Source organism: Dendropsophus ebraccatus, chromosome 9, assembly GCF_027789765.1.
Source record: "Dendropsophus ebraccatus isolate aDenEbr1 chromosome 9, aDenEbr1.pat, whole genome shotgun sequence".
Lineage (NCBI taxonomy): Eukaryota > Metazoa > Chordata > Amphibia > Anura > Hylidae > Dendropsophus > Dendropsophus ebraccatus.
Genome location: NC_091462.1, coordinates 65,538,488 through 65,560,929, shown reverse-complemented (window position 1 = coordinate 65,560,929; position 22,442 = coordinate 65,538,488). Strand labels below are relative to the sequence as shown.

The 22,442-nt window shown below is 42.4% G+C and overlaps 1 protein-coding gene across 3 annotated transcripts in view; it reads left to right on the top strand.

The window, feature by feature from the left end:
* ANKRD44 (ankyrin repeat domain 44) overlaps window positions 1–22,442 on the top strand; it is a 552,838-nt gene that overhangs the window by 394,743 nt on the left and 135,653 nt on the right. Inside the window, exons 15-16 of one of the 3 annotated variants that reach the window (XR_011364562.1) lie at window positions 11,430–11,501; window positions 17,319–17,331. Coding sequence is in view for 2 of the 3 variants with exons in the window: in XM_069983562.1 (XP_069839663.1) it covers window positions 11,430–11,501; window positions 17,319–17,520 (274 nt within the window). In the remaining variant the exon portion in view is untranslated. Of the gene's footprint in view, window positions 1–11,429; window positions 11,502–17,318; window positions 17,521–22,442 lie in introns of those variants that run through there. The other 2 variants (XM_069983562.1, XM_069983563.1) reach the window with 2 other exon arrangements.

The window sequence follows — 22,442 nt, the reverse complement described above, 5'->3', positions numbered from 1 at the left end:
TGCGACTTTTTGATCACTTTTTCTTTTTCTTTTTTTTTACTCTATACTTTAACTTTTAGTCCCCCTGGGGGACTTTAAGTATAACTGCATTGATCTCCCATAGAGATCACTGCAGTATACTTAAAGGGGTAGTGCGGCGGTAAGCAATTATTCACTAAGTAACACACATTACAAAGTTATACAACTTTGTAATGTATGTTATGTTAGTGAATGGCCCCCTTCCTCGTGTTCCCCCCCATCCACGCAAGACCCGGAAGTGTAGTGCTCTATACTCACCTGTTCCGTGTCCACCCCCGTCCACCATCTTGTGACAATGATGTAATCTTCGGGCGGCCGGCCAAACCACTCCAACCGCCCCTCGTGCCAGCCATCTGTGGATATCGGACCCTCATACCATACTCATGTAGTCGGTTTCTAACAGTTTGTGTAGACACATGCACATTTGTGTCCTGCTGGAGGTAATTTTGCAGGGCTCTGGCAGTGCTTCTCCTGTTCCTCCTTGCACAAAGGCCAAGGTAGCGATCCTACTTCTGGGTTGTTGCCCTCCTATGGCCTCCTCCACATCTCCTGGTGTACTGGCCTGTTTCCTGGTAGAGCCTCCAGCCTCGGGACACTGTGTTGACAGACACAGCAAACCTTCTTGCCACAGCTCGCATTGATGTGCCATGTTGGCTGAGCTGCACAAACCTGAGCCACTTGTGAGGGTTGTATAGTCCGTCTCATGCTGCCACTAGTGTGAAAGCACCACCAACATTCAAAAGTGACCAGTTACTGGGATATCTTCGGCTAGCCCCGGACACCCCACAGAACCTTTTGGATCGGCAAATCAAAGTGGAAAAAAGAAGAAATCACCACTCCGTACGGGACCGCATGTTACGCTACGGGCGTAAGTTACAGCATTTCCGTCCCGAAACAATGGTCTGGTTCATTTTTTACGGCGCCGCATATGATCCGGGCGTAAGTTTGTACGTAGTGTGAACTGTGCAGCCGTAGATCATATACTTTGCATTGTACGCAAACTACATAAATCTCCGGCCGCTTATTCACGGAGCGCGCTATGGCCGGAAACTTACGTAGTGTGAACATAGCCTTAGGGTGTTACGGGGCTTAGAAATTTATTAGCAAATTATCACATTTTCGTGAAAGTTTCCAAAACTGTTTTTTTTAGGGACCTTTAGGTTCTTTTTTTAAGCTGATTTAGGAGGCTTGTATACTGGAAACCCCCATAAGTGACCCTATTTTGGAAACTACACACCTTAAATAATTAATCTAGGGGTATAATGAGCATTTTAACCCTACAGGGGCTGGAGGAAAGTATTCACCATTAGGCTATGTTCACACTATGTATCTGTGCGGCTGTATTTTTTATGCGGCTGGAAATGTGCGGCTGAAACTACGGCCGTGGGAAAAAATAGACATACGGCTGAAAACATACGGTCATTTACTTGGAAATCTGGTTCAACGAAAAATAACAAATAAAATCTTTAGAAAGTGATGCAAACACCTCTGGAATGCATCTGGGAAAGCAGGGAAACAGTTTACATGAATCGCTATTACCGGGGTTTGCGATCCTCTGAAGTAATGCTGATGCCTCTCATGGTTAATATATTTAATTAATAAAACACATTTTCATTGTAATTCAGTCCCTTTCGTTGTTCAATAATTAAATTTAAACAAATCCATCATTTTGCAATTAAATATACTGTTAAAATAATAATATATATAAATAAATGTATATTTATATATATTTATTTTTTGACAGTACATTTAATTGCACAATGATGGATTCGTTTAAATTAAATTATTGAACAACGAAACTGATTTTATTACAACGAAAATGTGTTTTATTAAATATTAATTAGTACAGGAAGCTCCATTAAGCCGTTAATTCATATTCCCGGTAATAGAGCATTCTGTACTAATCATCACTTTACTTTAATGAAAACATCAAATGTTTCTTCTAATTATGTTATCACAATAGCATTATTAGAAGAAACATTTTGAATTATATGTGCGCTCACATATAAAGAGCCGGTCCGCAGTACAGTGACTTCATTTTGCTGCGGACCAGCGAAGAGGCAACATCGGGGTGAGTATACAGCTCTCCCAACCCCCTTACCAGCACTGCACCCATCCCAGTAAGGAAGGGGGGTCACTTAACCCCTTCCTTGCTGGGATGGGTGCAGTCTGACATCAGTCTGGCCCCCAAGGGGTTAAGGGGGATGCAATACATTTTTTTTCACTTGTGTGTTGTCTTTATTTCTTTACTTTATAGACTTAGTAGTGGAAGCCGTCTAATAGACGGAATCCATTACTAAGTCGGGGCCTAGTGTTAGCCGGTATAAAATGGCTAACACTAACCCCCCATTATTACCCTAGTACCCAATGCCACCAGGGGTACTGGGAAGAGTCGGGTGCCAGTTGTCCCGGAGCGTCAAAATTGGCGCTCCTGGACTGGGGCGGCAGCAGGCTGGTAAGATTTAGCCTGGGGAGGGCCTAAACCAATGGCTCTTCCCACCCTGGTGTTACCAGGCTGCTGTCGCTTGGTTTTTAACCGGGCTGGTTATAAAAATAGGGGGGGACCCTATGCGTTTTTTTTTAAATAAATAAATAATTTTATTTACTGGGATGGGTGCAGTGCTGGTGAGGGGGTGGGGAGAGCTGTATACTCACCCCGATGTTGCCTCTTCGCTGGTCCGCAGCACAATGAAGTCATTGTACTGCGGACCGGCTCTTTATATGTGCGCTCAGCCGATCAGCCAATCAGCTGAGCGCACATATAATTCAAAATGTTTCTTCTAATAATGCTATTGTGATAACATAATTAGAAGAAACATTTGATGTTTTCATTAAAGTAAAGTGATGATTAGTACAGAATGCTCTATTACCGGGAATATGAATTAACGGCTTAATGGAGCTTCCTGTACTAATAAATATTTAATTAATAAAACACATTTTCGTTGTAATAAAATCAGTTTCGTTGTTCAATAATTTAATTCTAACAAATCCATCATTGTGCAATTAAATATACTGTCAAAAAATAAATATATATATATAAATATACATTTATTTATACATATATATTTATTTTAATATTTAATTGCACAATGATGGATTCGTTAGAATTAAATTATTAGAGGCATCGGCATTCGGCATTATTGCTGGCTATTTTTGAAGTACTCCGTATGGACCGCCTGTCATTCCGTGAATTTGCACAGTTCCAGCCGCAAACAATGGTCTTGTTCATTTTTTACGGGTCCGTAGGCTCATACATAGTGTGCACTGTGCAGCCGTATATCGTATACTTTCCAGCGTACGCATGAACCGGAAAAATACGGCCGATGATTTACCGCCCGCAAAACAGGCGCACAGATACATAGTGTGAACCTAGCCTTAGGCCATAAAAAAATGGAAAATTAAAATTTTCCAATAATATATACATTTAGATTAAAGTTTCTCATTTTCAAAAGGAAAAAGCACCCCATAATTTGTAACACAGGTTCTCTTGAGTAAAACGGTACCCCATATGTGGGCGTAAACGACTGTTTGAGCACACAGCGGGGGTCAGAAGGGAAGGAGCGCCAATTAGCTTTTTCAATGCAGATTTTCCTGAAGAAGTTTCTGAGCACCAGGTGTGTTTGCAGAGCACCTGTAGTGTCAGCAGAGAGAGAAACCCCCATAAGTCCCCCCATTTTGGAAAGTACATCCCTCAAAGAATTCATTTTGGGGTGTGGTAAGCATTTTGACCCCACAGGTATTAGAGGAAAGTATTCAAAAGTAGACAGTAAAAATGAAAAACTAGAATTTTTCCAATAATATGTTCCTTTAGTTTGAAGTTTCTCAATTTCACGAGGAACAGGAGAGAAAATTCACCCCAAAATCTGTTACGCAGGTTCTCATGAGTAGAACGGTACCCCATATGTGGGTATAAACCACTGTATGGGCACACAGGAGGGCTCAGAAGGAAGGGAGCGTCAATTAGCATTTTCAGTGCATGATTTATCTGAAGAATTTTCTGAGCACCAGGTGCATTTGCAGAGCCCCTGTAGTGTCAGCAAAATAGAACCCCCCCAAAAGTCACCCCATTTTGGAAAGTGCACCCCTCAAAGAATTCATTTTGGGTGTGGTGAGCATTTTGCCCCCACAGGTATTAGAGGAAAGTATTCAAAATTGGGCAGTAAAAATGAAAAACTCGAATTTTTCCAATAATATGTTGGTTTAGTTTGAAATTTCTAAATTTCACAAGGAACAGGAGAAAATATGTACCCCAAAATCTGTAACGCAGGTTCTCCTGAGTACAACGGTACCCCATATGTGGGCATAAACCACTGTATGGGAACACAGCGGGGCTCAGAAGGGAAGGAGCACCAATTTGCTAGAGCAAAACCGCAGCTACTAATAGTTATTAGAATAGCGCAGTTACTAAAATACAATAAAAAATGAGATTACAGGTAATGCGGGGTGGTTCCGGACAGTCTGGTGTGGTTACGGGTAATATGGAGGTGGTTACGGGCAACCTGGGGTGGTTACAGGTAATCTGGGGTGGATACCGACAACCTGGGGTGGTTACGGGTAATCTGGGGTGGATACTGTCAACATGGGGTGGTCATGGGCAACCTGCTGTGGTTACGACAACCTGGGGTGGTTATAGGCAACGTGGGGTGGTTACGGCCAACCTGCTGTGGTTACAGACAATCTAGAGTTGTTACAGACAACCTGCTGTGGTTACGGGAAACATGGGGTGGTTACGGACAATCTGGGGTGGTTACAGACAATCTGGGGTGGTTACGGACAATCTGGGGTGGTTACGGATAAACTGAAGTGCTTATAGGTAATCTGAGGTGGGTACCTGTAATCTGGCGTGGTTCCGGCCAATCTGGAGGGGTTCATTAGCAATTTGTGTTGGTTAGAGGCAACGTGCAGTGGTTAGAGGCTTACTGCAGTGGTCAGTTGCAACGTGCGGTGGTCAGAGGCAACTTGCAGTGCTTAGAGGCAACGTGCGGTGGTCAGTGGCGACATGCGGTGGTCAGAGGCAACGTGCGGGGGTCAGAGGCAACGTGCAGTGGTCAGAGGCAACGTGCGGTGGTCAGAGGCAATGTACGGTGGTAAATGGCAACGTGCGGTGGTAAGAGGCAACCTGTGGTGGTCAGTGGTAACCTGCGATGGTCAGAGGCGACGTGCGGTTGTCAGAGGCAGCGTGCGGTGGTCAGAGGCAGCGTGCGGTGGTTAGAGGCAACGTGCGGGGGGTTACGGGCAGAGTTCGGGGGTTACAGTCAATGTGCGGTGGTTACGGGCAACGTGTGGTGGTTACGGGCAACGTGCTGTGGTTACGGGCAACCTGCCATGGTTACGGGTAATCTGGGGGGGTTAGGGGTAATCGGGGAGTAAACTGCAATTATTACTATAATAAAAAGTGTGTGTTTTTATTTTTTTGTGTGTTTTTCACTTTTTGTACTTTACACATTTATTTTCACTCTATTACTATGATTACTGTGATATTTTCTATCACAGTAATCATAGTTCAGTGACAGAGACCAAATTGGTCTCTGTCACTTTAAATTTTCAGAGTTGGCTGCTTCTGGAGCGCATGCGCACTTCAGAAGCAGTCAAGACGCCGAGGAGGAAGGACCTCCCAGGATCAGGTAAGTATAATGGGAAAGGGGGTGACTGGGGGACGGGGGGTGACTGCGGGTGGGGGACGACTTGGGGGACAGAGACTAACACTTTTTATCCCCTGTCACCAATCATTTATGGTGACAGGGGATAAAAAGTGCATTCCTGCACATGGCACAAGCGATCAGCGGTATATAGTATATACCGCTGATCGCTTGTACCGGGAGCCCGTAGGGGAGTCCCTGATCACTGCCCCATTCTCTCCGCTACCTCCGGTGGCGGAGAGCATGGGGCTTTGATTATTTTTTTTCCATCGCTGCGAACAGACATAAATCTGTTCACAGCGATGGCGCCGGGCATCTTGGATCCGATGGCCGCCGGGGGAGGGAGCGGGTTAGTTACCAGCCCACTAGGGGGGCTGATCTGGGGTCTGATTGACTTATTTCATCTCCCCTCACCGTGGATTCACGGTGGGGGGAGATGAAAGGCAGTGCAGCACCGGCCCATCAGTGACCGACGTATCGGCGGTCACTAAAGGGTTAACTGCTGGGATCCGGGCACAGCCCGGATCTCAGCAGTTGCGGCGGGTGCCCAGCTATCACTGACAGCCGGGCCCCGCCGGGGATGACAGGAGTGCAGCATCCCGAGGACGTACCGGCACGTCCATCTCCAGAAACGGGCTGTAGATTTGGATGTGCCGATACGTCCTTATGCGGGAAGGGGTTAAACATCAATGGGCCCATTTTCAGAACTATTGGTGGTAGAATTTTGTCACCAGTAACAACGGCACTAAGAGACCAAAATATTGCCTATCGCTGGGGATTCCCTACACGTTTGGTCATAACAAAAGATAATAAGACATATCAAATTAAATCTCTGGAGGAAGGGACGGCCCTACTAACAACATGGAACATCCAAACTAGACACGTAACGGGAAAAACCAAAGACAGCTCAAATAGAGTAGAACCAGAATGGTTTACAGTTACCAAAGATAAACGCTCCCACAGGGGAAAATAAGTAAAAGGTCCGGTGGAGGGCTATACGGGTACAAGTGAATAGCCACCCACTATTACACCGGATATACGGTGTTATAGACGTGTAAATAATATATTACACAAGGTGATAGTTGGGGTAGAAGTGAGAATTAAAGATTACAATTATTTCTGTTCATTTTTCTTTGCAGATATCTCTATGAGTTTCCTGATGTTGATTTATGATATACACTTTTTTTTTCATACATGTGTTCAGGGAAAAGGAAAATAAAGGAAGTTAGGAAAACTGGCCGTTCTGCCATGGAGGGTAGCATAAAGGGAGGGAAGGGAATTAGAAGGTTTAGGGTGAAAATAAATAGTCTATCACAAATAATGTCATATCATTTATCTGGGCAGGGGGTTAGGTTAAAAGTAATATCACAAATGATGGTATTTTCATACACTATTATGTCTCCCCAATGGTGATACAATTAATATCAATAAATGTAAAGGGACTAAATAGCCCTTATAAACGCTCCCTCCTTTGGGGAGAAGCTGTGTCACAAAAGGGAGACATCGTAGCGGCACAAGAAACACACTTACTAAAGGGTGATGGACACCGCATGAACCATCATAGGTTCCCACACATCTTTCAGGCACACAACACATCTAAAAAATGTGGGGTTTTATTAGCAATCAAAGATACTGTTGCTTTCCAACTGAAAGATATGGTGGGGGACGAACAAGGGAGATATCTGGTGGTAGTGGCAGACATTAACAATATTCCATATACATTAGTAGTAGTTTATGCCCCCAACACAGGACAAAATAAATTTATAAGAGATCTAATGAGAATAGTCCACTTACATAAGAAGGGTCATCTAATTATGTGTGGGGATTTTAACACGATTTGTGATCCTGACTTTGATACAACGGCAACTAACAGGGATAGTGGCAAGTCGGTTAATGAAATGCTACATACTAATGATCTATATGATGTGTGGAGGGCGCTGCACGTCTCGGAGAGGGATTATACTTTTTTTTCACCTAGACATAACAGTTATTCTAGGATAGATATGTTTTTGGTGGAGAGAGAGCTGCTATGGAAAACCAAAGCTGCTGAGATATCTGAAATTACATGGTCAGACCATGCACCGATATCTTTAGCCCTCTCGGAGACGTCCAGTACAAACCCAATATACATCTGGAGAGCGAATAATACCTTACTGCAGAAGCCAGAAACATATAAAATCCTAGAAAAAGATTTAAAAGAATATTTTGAACTTAATTCTTGTTGCCAAGTGAACGTAAACACACTATGGAACGCCCATAAGGCAGTCATTAGGGGGACCTTTATAAAATTAGGACATAGGATGAAAAAAGAAACAGAAGCAGAAAGGAAGAGAATACTGGGAGAAATTAAAAAATATGAGGCCAAAAACAAAATAAACCAACAGCAAGAAAATAGGGATAGATTAATGGACCTGAGAAATAAACTAAGGGAGCATATGCTCAGGGACTATGAAAAACTTTCAGGGGAAAGGAAAGCCCAGACGTACTCCAGTAGTGATAAAGTGGGGAAGTTATTAGCATCTAAACTAAAATCTAATAAATTTAAACAAAAAGTAGGGTATGTTTGGAATAATAGTAAAACAGGGAAAATAACTGATCCTAAGGGGATAGCGAATCGTTTCAAAGAGTACTATGCAGACTTATATGATTTAGAGGGAACTAGCACAGTACTTAAACCAAAACAGGAAGATATAGATAAATTCCTATATGAGTTAACCCTTCCGGCCCTGTCTACAACAGAGCTAGAAGAAGTGAACTCTCCAATAACTATAGAGGAGGTTGCAGTAGCTATATCCTCGCTGGCCGCAGCTAAATCACCAGGCCCGGATGGGTTAACTAACGAATACTTCAAAAAATTTAGCTTCCTGCTATCCCCAGTACTTAAGAAGTTCTACCAACAGGCCATAGAAAAAGGAGAGTTTCCATCTGAAAATCTGCAGGCACATATAGTAACTATACCAAAGCCAGGGAAAATCCCGAATGAACCTGAAAATTTCGGCCCGATCTCTCTCCTAAACGGAGATGTAAAAATCTACGCAAAAATTCTGGCTACTCGGTTAGTCCCGGTGATATCCAGGCTGATAATTAATGATCAGACGGGTTTCATAAAGGGACGATTTCCAGCAGATAACACACGTCGAATCCTGAATATTGCGTATCATTTGGAGAGGAGTGGAACCCCTGCAATATTGGCCGCCCTGGACGCCGAGAAGGCGTTCGACAGGGTAAACTGGTCGTACGCCTTCTCGGCGCTAGGGAGAATGGGATTTGGGGGGGAGATGATGAAGGCGGTTGGGGCCCTGTATTCCTCTCCAACTGCAAGGGTTATGTTAAATGGGGTACTGTCCGACCCAATACATATAAAAAATGGGGTCAGACAGGGATGCCCCTTTTCTCCATTAATATTCATTCTGGTCATGGAGCCCTTGGCCCAGGCAATACGGGAAGGGAATGGCGTCCTCGGTGTACAGATTGGTGACCGTAGCCACGTCATCTCTCTCTATGCCGATGACGTCATTCTCTCTCTGACATCCCCCAAGAAGTCCATGCATGAAGCTTTTAAAATCATCTCTAGGTTTAGCTTGCTTTCTTTTTATAAACTTAATGTAAATAAAACGCAAGTGCTACCCTTTAATGTAGAAAGGTCGGAAATTCAAACCATGAAGGAAAAATTCCAATTAGATTGGCAGCCTAAAGGTATAAAATACTTAGGAATGACTGTAACTTCATCAACTTCTAAACTATTTGAGTCCAATTATAACCCGCTCCTTAGATCCATACAAGAAGAGCTAAAATCAATGAGTAAAATAGAAATATCATGGATTGGGCGTGTGGCAGCCTTCAAGATGAATACCCTACCGAAATTACTGTATTTATTTAGAATTCTGCCTATTTACGTGCCTAGAATTTTCTTTCATAAAACAAGGAAAATTCTGTCTGAATTTGTATGGCGAAATAGGAAACCTAGGGTTTCATATAAACTACTAACTAAAAATAAGGAAGCAGGAGGTCTTAAGATGCCAGATATTTTCAGATACTATAGGGCAACGCTAATTGCCTCCCTATCAGCATGGTGGGATAATAAAACGGATATTCCATGGGTATCCATAGAGTATAATCTCATGGGGAAAAGAAACTTGCAGGCTATTTTGTATGGTCCACTCTGGGGGATATCTATCCCACAAAACGCAACCCCAATAGCTAGAGCATGCCTTAAATACTGGTATATGTTTACAAGGGAGGGTAAAGACGAGTCCCATAACATGGCCATGAAGGCACCAATTGAGCTGGTACAATGGGGAATCGAGAATATCGATACTGAGGACTTGAAAAAAGCGGGTATTAGTATAATAAACCAGTTATATATAGGGGGGAGGATAATGGAATTCTCGGAACTCCAGCATATCTACAATTTGAGCAACAAAGAAATGTTTAAGTTCCTCAGAATCGGCCATTTCCTGAGAGGACAGATAAAAAGCATTGGAACCTGCAGAGAATCATTGTTTAGATATTTCTGTATGAATAAGAAACCGCTAGGAGCCCTATATAACCAAATGGATGCATGTACAACCTTCGAAATAGCTAGACCTTTCGAGGTATGGGAAAAGGATTTGAGCTTAAATATAACAGAGGGAGAATGGAAATTAGCCTTCAAGTATATACATAAGTCACTTATATGCGTCGCACATCTGGAAACAGCGGTTAAAATACTATTCAGGTGGTACCAAACTCCAGCATATTTGAATAAATTATCCCAACTAAATGCTGATCGTTGCTGGAGAGGGTGTGGGCAAGAGGGTACCATAACTCATATATTCTGGACATGCCCCTGTATAGCAGAATTGTGGAAAGAGACATGGCTCCTAATTGAGAAAATAATACCAGAGGAGAACATAAAGAAATCCCCACAACTAGGGCTATTAATGATAGGGATTGACCAGATAACAACTCAACATCGAGAACTTATCTGTTTAATCTTGACAGTTGTTAAAAACCTACTGGCCAAAAATTGGCGAAGTACAGTATGTCCTCGAGTAAAGGAAGTCATAAATATAGTTCAACACGCCTGTAGATGTGAAAAAATTATAACTACTGAAAGAGGATGTCAAAGCAAGTTTAAAAAGAAGTGGCAGAGATGGGAAATAATAAGTAAGGAACTAGTTCCTAGAGAGAGATGATAAAGAAAGGAAATAGAGATAATACGAAGAATTATTTGTTAATAAAGAATATTGGAGCAGATGTGGATATCTACCCCACCTACCACAGGTTGTTAATTGTATTATGTTTAATGTTTTTTTTTTTGTGTAAAATATGAATAAAGAATAAATTATAAAAAAAAAGAACTAATGGTGGTTTTACACGGAACGATTTATCTTCAAATTTGCACGATAACGATCGAATTCGAACGATAATCGTAGATGTAAACGCAGCATAAGGATCCCTTATGACACAAGTAAATTTTAAATAACCTTTCAATTAGGATTGCATAAATAGAATGTTTTATTTGATTCTATTTAATATCTCAAGGCAACTGCCATTGTGAAGTATTATTGTACTTGGCGTTACAAAATGTAATATGTCAATGCCTTGCCTGTATTGATGTAAAAGGTTGGAATTTCCTCGTTACCCCGTTATTTCGTTATCCTACTTTTTTTTATTCTGTATTCCTTATTTTGCCTAATAACAAATTTGGAATAAGAGAAAAATATATTTGATGAGCCAGAACCCAGTTAGACTTGCTTTCAATTTTCCTTTTGTTACTTTTGTTTAAAGCTCTTGAAGACAGCAAAGAATAGTATTGATGAAGCTGTTACATCTGCTGCAAAAAGTCCTCTACACTTGGCGGTATGTGTTTTTTTTTTTTTTTAAATCATCCATTGATTTGAATGTATTAATGGTTAACAAGGAATTGATTAGTTGACCATTAGTGTAATACCGCATTCATACATTCCAGGTATGGTCAGTATGTATTTCTAAGGGCCCAAACACATACAGATTTATCTGACAGATCATTAAAGGGGTATTTCGGGGAAAATTCCCTTTTCCCTTTATTCTGTGGATAGGGGAAAAGTAGGAGATTGCGGGGGGTCCGACCCCTGAACCCCCCACTAATCTCCGTATCAGACCCCGGACGGCTCTGTTATAAAATGGAGCAGCGGGTCCTGCACGTGACCCGTGGCTCTATTCATTCTTATGTAGTGTTGGAAAGAGCCAAGTGCGCCAAAACAGTGCTGTACTTGTCTCTTTTCAACACTCTATAGGAATGAATAGAGCTGCAGATCACGTGCTGGACCCGCGGCTCTATTCATAACAGAGCCAGCCCAGGGTCCAATGCGGAGATCGCCAGGGGGTTCAGGGGTCGGACCCCCTGCAATCTCCTACTTTTCTCCTATCCACAGGATAGGGGAAAAGTAAATTTCCCCGGAATACCCCTTTAAAGCCAAAGCCAGGAACAGACTATATAAACAGTGAACAGTTGCTAAAGGAAAGACTAAGATTTTTCTCCTTTTTTCAAATCCATTCCTGGCTTTGGTCTAAAAAATCTGTCAGATATAATCTGTGTGTGTAATAGGGCCTTAAGTCAAAACCAAAAGTAAATTAGGCTGTGTTTACACAGAAAGATTTATCTGACAGATTTTTTAAACCAAAGTCAGGAATGGATTCGAAAAGAGGATAGATCCCAGTCTTTCCCTTATGGCCTGTTCCCTGTTTATAGTCTGTTCCTGGCTTTGGCTTCAAAGATCTGTCAGATAAACCTTTCTGTATAAACGCACCATTAGGTAAGGTCACAAACCTTGAAGCCTGATTCAGGTGTATGTTAGGGGTGCAAGAAATTTGAAGCAGAATCCATTCTTAAAGGGGTTATTCAGCACTACAAAAACATGGCCACTTTTCCCCCACTCTTGTCTCCAGTTCAGGTGTGGATTGCAATTAACCTCCATTTACTTCAGTGGAACTGAGCTTCAAACCTCACTCAATCTGGACACAAGAGTAGTGCAAAAGTGGCCATGTTTCTGTAGCACTGGATAACCCCTTTAATTTACACTTGAAATTCCTCCTGTAAAATATGAACAGAGCAATGTCTCTTTGTTTCCAATGGCATTTCCGTTCTGTTGTTCACACAGAAGAATTATCTGTCATGGATCTACTTTCTGCCCAAAGAATTGACATGTCAATTCTTTTGGCAGATTCTGCTAGAGAAATCCTATAGTCAATGGGGCTTGAATTCCACTTGCAAGCCACTTGAATTCTGCTCTTATTCTGCCAGAGCATTCTGTCGATCGTCCCCGCTCGTGGCCGCGTGCCTCTCTGCCTGTACCAAAGACTCAATTCTATGCACAGGCAGATTCCACCGTCTGCAGATAGAATTGACATGTCAATTCTTTCAGCGGACCGCAGAATTCTCCTGACCATAGAATTTAGTCTATGTGACGGGCGCACAGAATTTCTTCACACGGATTCCTCAATGTGAACCCACCCTAGGGTGGGTGAGGAATTTCAAGCAGAAAACGTTCCTCTTCAATTCCTCACCTTTTCCTCATACCCTTAACATGAATTCCCCCTGTGGCTGGGCCAGTTGGAGAGAGAGAAACACAGACACACAGATTAGTGTATTATGGAGTCTTTCTCAGAGTAGTTCTGGAAAGCTGTTTATTTATAAGAAAGTTTTCCTAGGGCAGGATAGACAACCCATAAGGAATCCTCAGACTACCAATAGACCACCCTTACATACTAGTGTCCAATCATATTTTATTAGTAAAATTGACTTATTTTAAATGGAAATTAATCACAAATAGAAATGAGCAAATTTATAGTAATAACAAAGCAAATCGCTTGTTATCTCATCTTTGTTAATCTGCTCATCAGCCTACTGCTTACCAACTGACTTCCACTATATGAGGCTCTTCCCTGGGAGCCTGAAAAAAGCTGTATCTTGTCCTGGGAAATTTCTCCCAGTTTCCCAGGACTGTATCCAGCTTTTCCTAGCACCAGCTTTTTCAGCAGTCAGTTTAAAGGCATCAGGCTGATGAGCAGATTTCCGAGATAATAAAGTGCTTCGCTTCATTATTACTGTAAATTTTCTCATCTCTAATAACAAACCACATGTATGTCTAGACAGATGTAAACAGCTGAACAATTAGACGCATGACAATTGCTTCACTGTTCCTGGAATATTTTTTCTTTAATCTGGTCACCCCTACTGCTCTGTGGCTTGTCATTTCACCTAACATGTATTGAACAAATACAGTTGAAAAGCATCTGAATTCATATAATTCATAGTAGGCATATATAGTTCCCATTTTATACTCTGGGCACTTCGCCATTGGCCTTACTTCTTTTTGATGGACTATTTGTAAAAGAAGCTTATTTCCTCAGACTACTTCAAGTTCCATAGATACAAAAATCTTAAAATATCACCAGGAGCACAGCATTTTACACAAGATTTAACTTGTGTAGCAAAACTGTGTACACCTGTTTTTTAGATTGCTACCACACACAGAGGTAAAATGTAATCAAAAGAATTATGAAACAATACAAAACACAGTAAATAAATACATCCATAAGGCAAATTACACAAAAACTACATTCAAAATGGCTACTATATAAGTGATATGGCCAGGAGATATGAACAGGTTTCCCCCTTCCCTCACTACTAAAATGTGTGTTTTATAAGATGTTTCCTTAATTATAGTGCTTGAAAAGCACTATATTGTAATCCGTATTCTTCTTCTTCCGTTTCTTCTTCTTCTTCCAGCCATTTTTCTGCGCGTAATACAGCCCGAACCGCTTTGCACACACACTCCGTTCTAACTGCGTTTTGAAGCCCTCGGTGGTGTGTGGTGTGCTATCTATTTTTCGTTTCGATTGGATTTGTCGTTTTTAAGAAATTTACGTTTAAAGACCCCAAATTTCCCATAGAAAATAATGGCCCATTGCAAATAGTGGCCACACTCTAACCGCTAACAGCCAATCACAGCACATATGCAAATAGTTGAAATATAGCAGCCAATAGGAACTCTAAGGTCTTGTCAGGCAATGTATCACAACATCCACAGTCATATGTCCACTACTGGCCAATAGAAGATGTAATATATGGAAGGTCCTTAACGATTTTGTCTCACTGACATGAGTAAGATTGTCATGGTAACCGAGCAATGATCTTTACCATTATAAGTACCCAGATCGCTCTTAAAGGGACCCAGGTCGCCCTTAAAGGCACCCAAGTCGCTCTAAAAGGGATCCAAGTCGCTCTTAAAGGGGCGGGACCCAAGTCGCTCTTAAAGGGACGGGACCCAAGTCGCTCTAAAAGGGACGGGACCCAAGTCGCTCTTAAAAGGTCCCATGTAGCTCTTAAAGGGATCCAAGTCGCTCTTAAAGGGACGGGACCCAAGTTGCTCTTAAACGGACGGGACGCATGTTGCTCTTAAAGGGACCCAAGTCACTCCAAAAGGTATGGGACCCATGTCGCTCTTAAAGAGACCCTTGTTGCTAGAGCGACCGGGGTCCCTTTAAGGGCAACCCGGGTCCCTTTAAGAGCAACCTGGGTCCTTTTAAGAGCGAAATATGTCCTTTCAAGAGCAAAATATGTCCCTTTAAGAGCGACCTGGGTCCCTTTAAGAGCGACCTGGGTCCCTTTAAGGGCGAAATGGGTCCCTTTAAGAGCGACCTGGGTCCCTTTAAGAGCGACCTGGGTCCCTTTAAGGGCGAACTGGGTCCCTATAAGAGCGAAATGGGTCCCTTTAAGAGTGAAATTGGTCCCTTTAAGAGCTACCTAGGTCCTTAAAAAGAGCGACCTGGGTCCCTTAAAGAGCTATCTGGGTCCCTTTAAGAGCGAATTTGGTCCCTTTAAGAGTGATCTGGATCCCTTTAAGAGTGAAATGGGTCCCTTTAAGAGCGACCTGGGTCCCTTTAGGAGCTAAATGGGTCCCTTTAAGAGCGAAATGGGTCCCTTGAAGAGCAAAATATGTCCCTTTAAGAGCAAAATAGGTCCTTTTAAGAGCGACCTGGGTCCCTTTAAGAGCGAAATGGGTCCCTTTTAGCGTGAAATTGGTCCCTTTAAGAGCGACCTGGGTCCCTTAAAGAGCAAATTGGTCCTTTTAAGAGCGACCTGGGTCCCTTTAAGAGCGACCTGGGTCCCTTTAAGAGCGAAATAGGTCCCTTTAAGTGTGAAATTGGTCCCTTTAAGAGTGAAATTGGTTCCTTTTAAGAGCAAAATGGGTCCCTTTAAGAGCGAACTGGGTCCATTTAAGAGCGAACTGGGTCCCTTTAAGTGCGATCTGGGTTCCTTTAAGAGCGATCTGGGTTCCTTTAAGAGCGACCTGGGTCCCTTTAAGAGCGAAATGGGTCCATTTAAGAGCAAAATGGGTCCCTTTAAGAGCGAAATGGGTCCCTTTAAAAGCGAAATGGGTCCCTTAAAGCGTGAAATTGGTCCCTTTAAGAGCGAAATTGGTCCCTTTAAAAGCAAAATGGGACCTTTTAAGATTGACCTGGGTCCCTTTTAAGAGCGACCTGGGTCCCTTTAAAAGTGAAATGGGTCCTTTTAAGAGCGAAATGGGTCCCTTTAAGAGCGAAATTGGTCCCTTTAAGAGCGACTTGGGTCCCTTTAAGAGCGACCTGGTTCCCTTTAAGAGCGACCTTGGTCCCTTTAAGAGCGACCTTGGTCCCTTTAAGAGCGACCTGGGTCCCTTTAAGAGCTACCTGGGTCCCTTTAAGAGCGAAATATGTCCCTTTAAGAGCAAAATGGGTCCTTTTAAGAGCGACATTGGTCCCTTTTTAGAGCAACCTGGGTCCCTTTAAGAGCGATCTGGGTCCCTTTAATAGTGACCTGGGTCCCTTTAAGAGCGATCTGGGTCCCTGTAAGAGTAAAATGGGTCTCTTTAAGAGCGAAATGGGTCCCTTTAAGTGTGACCTGGGTCCCTTTAAGAGCGAAATGGGTCCCTTTAAAAGCGACCTGGGTCCCTTTAAGAGCGAAATGGGTCCCTTTAAGAGCGACCTGGGGCCCTTTAAGAGCGAAATATGTCCCTTTAAAAGCGACCTGGGTCCCTCTAAGAGCGACCTGGGGCTCTTAAAGAGCGAAATATGTACCTTTAAGAGCAAAATGGGTCCCTTTAAGTGCGAACTGGGTCCCTTTAAGAGCGACCTGGGTCACTTTAAGTGCGACCTGGGTCCCTTTAAGAGCAAGAGGGATGGGAGTTAAGTTGCTCTTGAAGGGATGGGACCCAAGTCGCTCTTAAAGGCACGGCACCCAGGATTAAAGTTAAAAGGAAGTCACTGGTAAAGGGGCGCTCTTTTCAAGCACTATGTATTTCCCTGGAAATGCAAATCTAGTTTACTGTGTTCTTACTTTTGAGAAACCCCTTACAATATCAGAATGATATGTATTGTGTAAATACTGTGGGAGAATAAGGCTCAGTTCATGAATACAGTTCCAGATTCAGTAAACCCAAATAAAATATACAAGTGGTTAGTTTCTTGATTTGCCCTCCCCTTCCCAAGATATGTGGAATTATAGTCAGATGGGCATGAACTGTAAAAATGAAATACAATACTATTGATATCAGGAATAATTGTGCAATTGGCCAGAATATTTACACGTATTTCTTTATAATTCTTGTACATTTTCACGTTTCATATATGTTTGCTTTCTATGTGTTTATTAAGGCTTACTATGGACATCATGAGGCTTTGGAAATACTTTTCGATTGTCATTATCATGTTGATATTAAAGATGAAAAAGGACGAACACCTCTAGATCTTGCGTCTTTCAAAGGAAATATTGAATGTGTTGAGGCCCTTGTTAAGGAAGGAGCATCTATTCTTGTTTACGACACAGTTACTCAAAGAACTCCTCTTCATGCAGCGGGTAAAAATTATTTTTTTATTACAGTATACAAAAGAAGGTAAATACTTCCAGCTGAGTTTACACAGTGCTGGTTTTTGTTTTTTGTTTAGCAATTTGGTTGCACTTTAAAATGCAGTAACAAAAAACTCTATCAATGAAAAATTGCAAAAACTACCTGACCTGTACAAAAATGCACACATTTAGGTTATGTTTCCACTACAGAATTTTAACAGCAAAATTTGATTGACAGCAATAACAGCAATTGACGGCTGCCTTTTCCCGTTAAAATCTTGTAGTGGGAACATAGCTTTAGGCAGCAAACTCCTTTCCCTGCTATGTTCCTGAAGTAGGAACATAGCCTCATGCATTTTTGCTATCTTTTAAACTTTGTTGCAAAACTGCTAAAAACTAAAAGGGTAAACCCCACCTGTGATCTGTTTTCGATTTTTTTTGTTGTTTTATATCATTTTTATTTATGTTTGTTTTTAAAATTATAGTTCAGTGTTGTGCGTAGTGTTTCATCAGAACAAAATAACTTAAGTCCAAGAATAGTGACAGCTGCCACTGCTAAACGGCTTTAGATCATTTCTACTTTAACAGTAACAATTGTTGCACTGCAAAAGTATGTTCCTGAAATATGGTGATGCTCAGCAATGAAACGTATAGCAATACAAATGTCTTTTATTCATTTTTTTTATTCTTTATTTTTTCATTTTTTAACAAAAAAACATACATCAATTATTACACTTCATATAAAATATTATCGCGTTTTTTACTTTATCTTATATAAGACTCTCCATCCCAAATTCTCTTCTACCCTCCCCTACAACCCCCAACCCGTCTGCCAAAAAATAATTAAAAAAAATCTTATAAATTAATATTTCCTCTTTTCTGCAACTTCTCATACTTTTCATAACAAAAAACCCACATGCTAAATGTTGGTACGAGTGATGTCATCCAATTTATGACTAATAACAATCTCGCATAAAATAAACTTATAATAATCTTATTCTTTAGGCCAGGTTTACACTGAGCAAAACTAGCGGAATTCCGTTAGCCTCCCTCTCATAATGTAAGTCTATGGGAGGCGCGCGTTGCTGTTCTCACAGCGTCTCTCACATGTTCATTCTTCAGCGCGGACAGAGCAGTAGTGCGCGCCTCTTATAGACTCTCATTATGAGAGGGAGGCTAACGGCATTCCGCGGCGGACAATTCCGCTAGTTTTGCTCACTGTGAACCCCGCCTTACTCTCCTCTCCTTTCTTATCCCTGTGCTATGTTAGTTTGGTTTTGTATATTCTTTATTAAGCACAGTATCTTGTGCAATGTTGCGATCCACATCCCAGTCATTATTTTAAACTTTTTTATGTGTGTGCTCTGATGGTACCAATTATATTACACATGTTATGTAATGTTATTTATTATTGATTTTATATTCTATGCATCATGATTTTATGTATATTGTATACACTCTTCTCATTCCATTGGAAACACCCCTAATGGGTGTTTCTTTTTTGTACCTGAGCCTATTTAAGTAACCCTCCTGCTATCTTATATTATGCACTTTGTTTTATCTGATGAAGAGGACGTAGGTCTTCGAAACGTGTCATATTTGTGCTATGCTAAAATAATTTTTTTATTATATTAAATTAATTCATTTAAAGCTTTCACTTCTCTGTGTGGACAGCGCTGACCCAGAGTACCTTAATTTTTTTTTTAATTTATTCATTCTTATCCCTGTGTTATCTCCCAATATTGCCAACTCTGGTGTCTGCTCCAAAGCCAGCTCCCATCTCTAAATACCTCGGACACACATCATTACTTCTACTTTTTATTTTATATAGCAAGGTGGGTGTATAATATATCTGATTAATAAGATTAAATTGAATTATTCTGTGGTCTCCTGATTTTGATACTATTTTTGTATTTCGTATTATTTCCAACCACTGTTCTTCTTCTAGTGGACCTATTTCTTCATGCCACTTTTCCCTATATTTAGACCATACCTCCCCTTCCTTAATTAAATACTCATATATCGTCCTAAGCTCTCTTTTTTTAATTAATTTTGTTCTTAATTTCTCCATCAATACGCGAGTACCGAAAAAAACTTTACCCTTATTGCTTACTGTGACCATTAATGCGTCTTTTAACCTGTAATAATCAAACCAACTCTGCTGCTTTAAATTAAATTCCAATCGGACCTCTTCCCAAGATTTTACTCCCCCTCTTCCTCTTCTAATATCATCCACTGTGTTTATCCCCGCGTTCTATAATGAGCTTAAAGAAGCAGTTCACTTTTTTTTTTTTTTGCCCCCCCGTGTAGCCGCTGTCATGTATACTTACATAAGATGATCGGTGTCCCGTTCCCGTCGGTCAGTTCCGTCCCGCGGTGCCGTTCACATCGGGCGCGCGCTCACTTCCGCCGGCGCTGTGACTCCTCTTCTCTCCCTTGTCATTTGAACGCCGGAAGTCACGCGCTTCCATAGAGAATGCATGGAAGCGAGTGACTTCCGGCGTATAATCACTGGGCAGAGAAGAGGACTCGCAGCAGCCGGCGGAAGTGAGCGCGCGCCCGATGTGAACGGCACCGCGGGACGGAACTGACCGACGGGAACGGGACACCGATCATCTTATGTAAGTATACATGACAGCGGCTACCCGGGGGGGCAAAAAAAAAAAAAAGTGAACTGCTTCTTTAACCTTACAATTTTTATCACTTCTGGTAATTTATAATTTCCCCAGATAGGCGCTAAGTCTAAGACCCCCTCTAACTTCAAACACTTATTAAGTTCAACCCAGGTCCTAACTAAGGATTTTATCATCACCATATCCTGAAAGCAGCATGAGGCGTGAGTGAGCGGCACGCTGGCTAGCAGGACCGTGGTGAGCGCAAACCTTATCCCACGGTTAATGGCGTGCTGAGAAACGATGAGGGTAAAATTAACCTCTGAGCACATGCAAGCTGTACCTTGGAGATTCTCTTTCCTGGCACGGTGAAGCTCTCCCAAGAAGCCGGTACGGACGTTGCGGACCGCTAGGCGGATCGTCTTCTAGTGGCAGTGGAGGACGCGTCCGCGTGCGGGGTCCGGAGCCAACAGAGCGGGAGATAGCCGATGTGGTAAAGAGACTCGCACACACAGAGAGGACGTGGGGGCGAGACGCTGCCCCAAAGCAATACAGGTGGGACTGCGGTCCAGTCTCTTGAGGCTCAAGGGATCAGGCAGGCGCGGCGAGGAAGGAAGTTACAGGAGCGGGGGACTTCATCTGGTCGCGGCCGGCACTAGTGAGAGCAGGGCCGGTTTTAGACTAGATGTGGCCCTGGGCAAAGTTGAAGGTGGGGCCCCAAATGCTGAAATATTTTAGCAACAATTTAAGGTCCCCATACATGTTACTCTTTTGTTGGTGGTACCTGTTGCTCCTGGTGGTTTTGGCCATCAGCATAAGGTGTATGGGGCTCTCTGGACAGTCCTCTGACAGATTATATCAGTGGACATAGGGGGTCGAGCTTGATGGAAAATCAACGCCCAACCTCTTTGTTCTCAGAGAGATAAGCCGCCATCAGATCTGTATGGCTATGGCTTTCCCATAGAGAACACAGGAACACTCAGATGTGTCAAATTTCTGTGTATGGGGAGGACGGGACCGGATGGGACAGATAATTGTCAGCTGAAGGATTGTTCAGCCAGCAGTCATTGGAAGTGTACGGCCACTTTTAAGGCCGTATTACACGGCCTGATATTCTGCAGAAGTGACAATCGGGTAGAATGGAGCTCGCTTAGAGAGCCTACTACATGGCTCTTTTATGATGCAGCAAAAGATATGGAGGAGATTTATCAAACTGGTGTAAAGAAGAATTGGCTCAGTTGCCCCTAGCAACCAATCAGATTCCACCATCTTAGAATGTGAGTAATGAATGGTGGAATCTGATTGGTTGCTAGGGGCAACGGAGCCAGTTTCACTTTACACCATGTTTGATAAATCCCCCCCTATGTGTATATATACAGTATATCATTAGTGATGTGTGTGCAATCCTTGCTGTAAACAATAAAGATATATACTACCTGATCATGTTCCCCGGTGTCCTCACAGAGCGATAGCGTCCTGATTCGGACTATTTTCTCTCCATGTATTAGGCCCCTTACTCAGTTCAGAAGGTTACATGCCGGGACTGCCGCTACATGCCAGGACTGCCCCTACATGCCAGGACTGCCCCTACATGCCAGGACTGCCCCTACATGCCAGGACTGCCCCTACATGTCGGGACTGCCGCTACATGCCAGGACTGCCCCTACATGCCGGGACTGCCGCTACATGCCGGGACTGCCGCTACATGCCGGGACTGCCGCTACATGCCGGGACTGCCGCTACATGCCGGGACTGCCACTACATGCCAGGACTGCCCCTACATTCTGGGACTGTCGCTACATGTCAGGACTGCCCCTAAATGCCAGGACTGCCACTACATTCTGGGACTGCCGCTACATTCTGGGACTGCCGCTACATGCCAGGACTGCCGCTAGTGGTGTAAACACAAGAACTTTTTATATGAATTGCTTTAAAAAAAATAAAATAAAAAAATCACTATAATCAGGACCAAATATTACCTCCATACCGTTATTGAAGAAAACTTTACTATATATAGGCCAATATTACCACCATAAAGTGACTGCCCCATAATGACTCTATATATACACTATATACAGACCAATATTACCACCATAAAGTGACCGCCCCATAATGACTCTATATACACTATATACAGACCAATATTACCGCTATAGACTTTCCACTGTATAATGAATGACTCTTTATACACTGTATACAGACCAATATTATGTGGCTGTCACTCTATGGCTGTACTTTTGGTCTGTATATAGTGTATATATAGAGTCATTATGTGGTGGTCACTGTATGGCGGTAATATTGGTCTGTATATAGTGTATA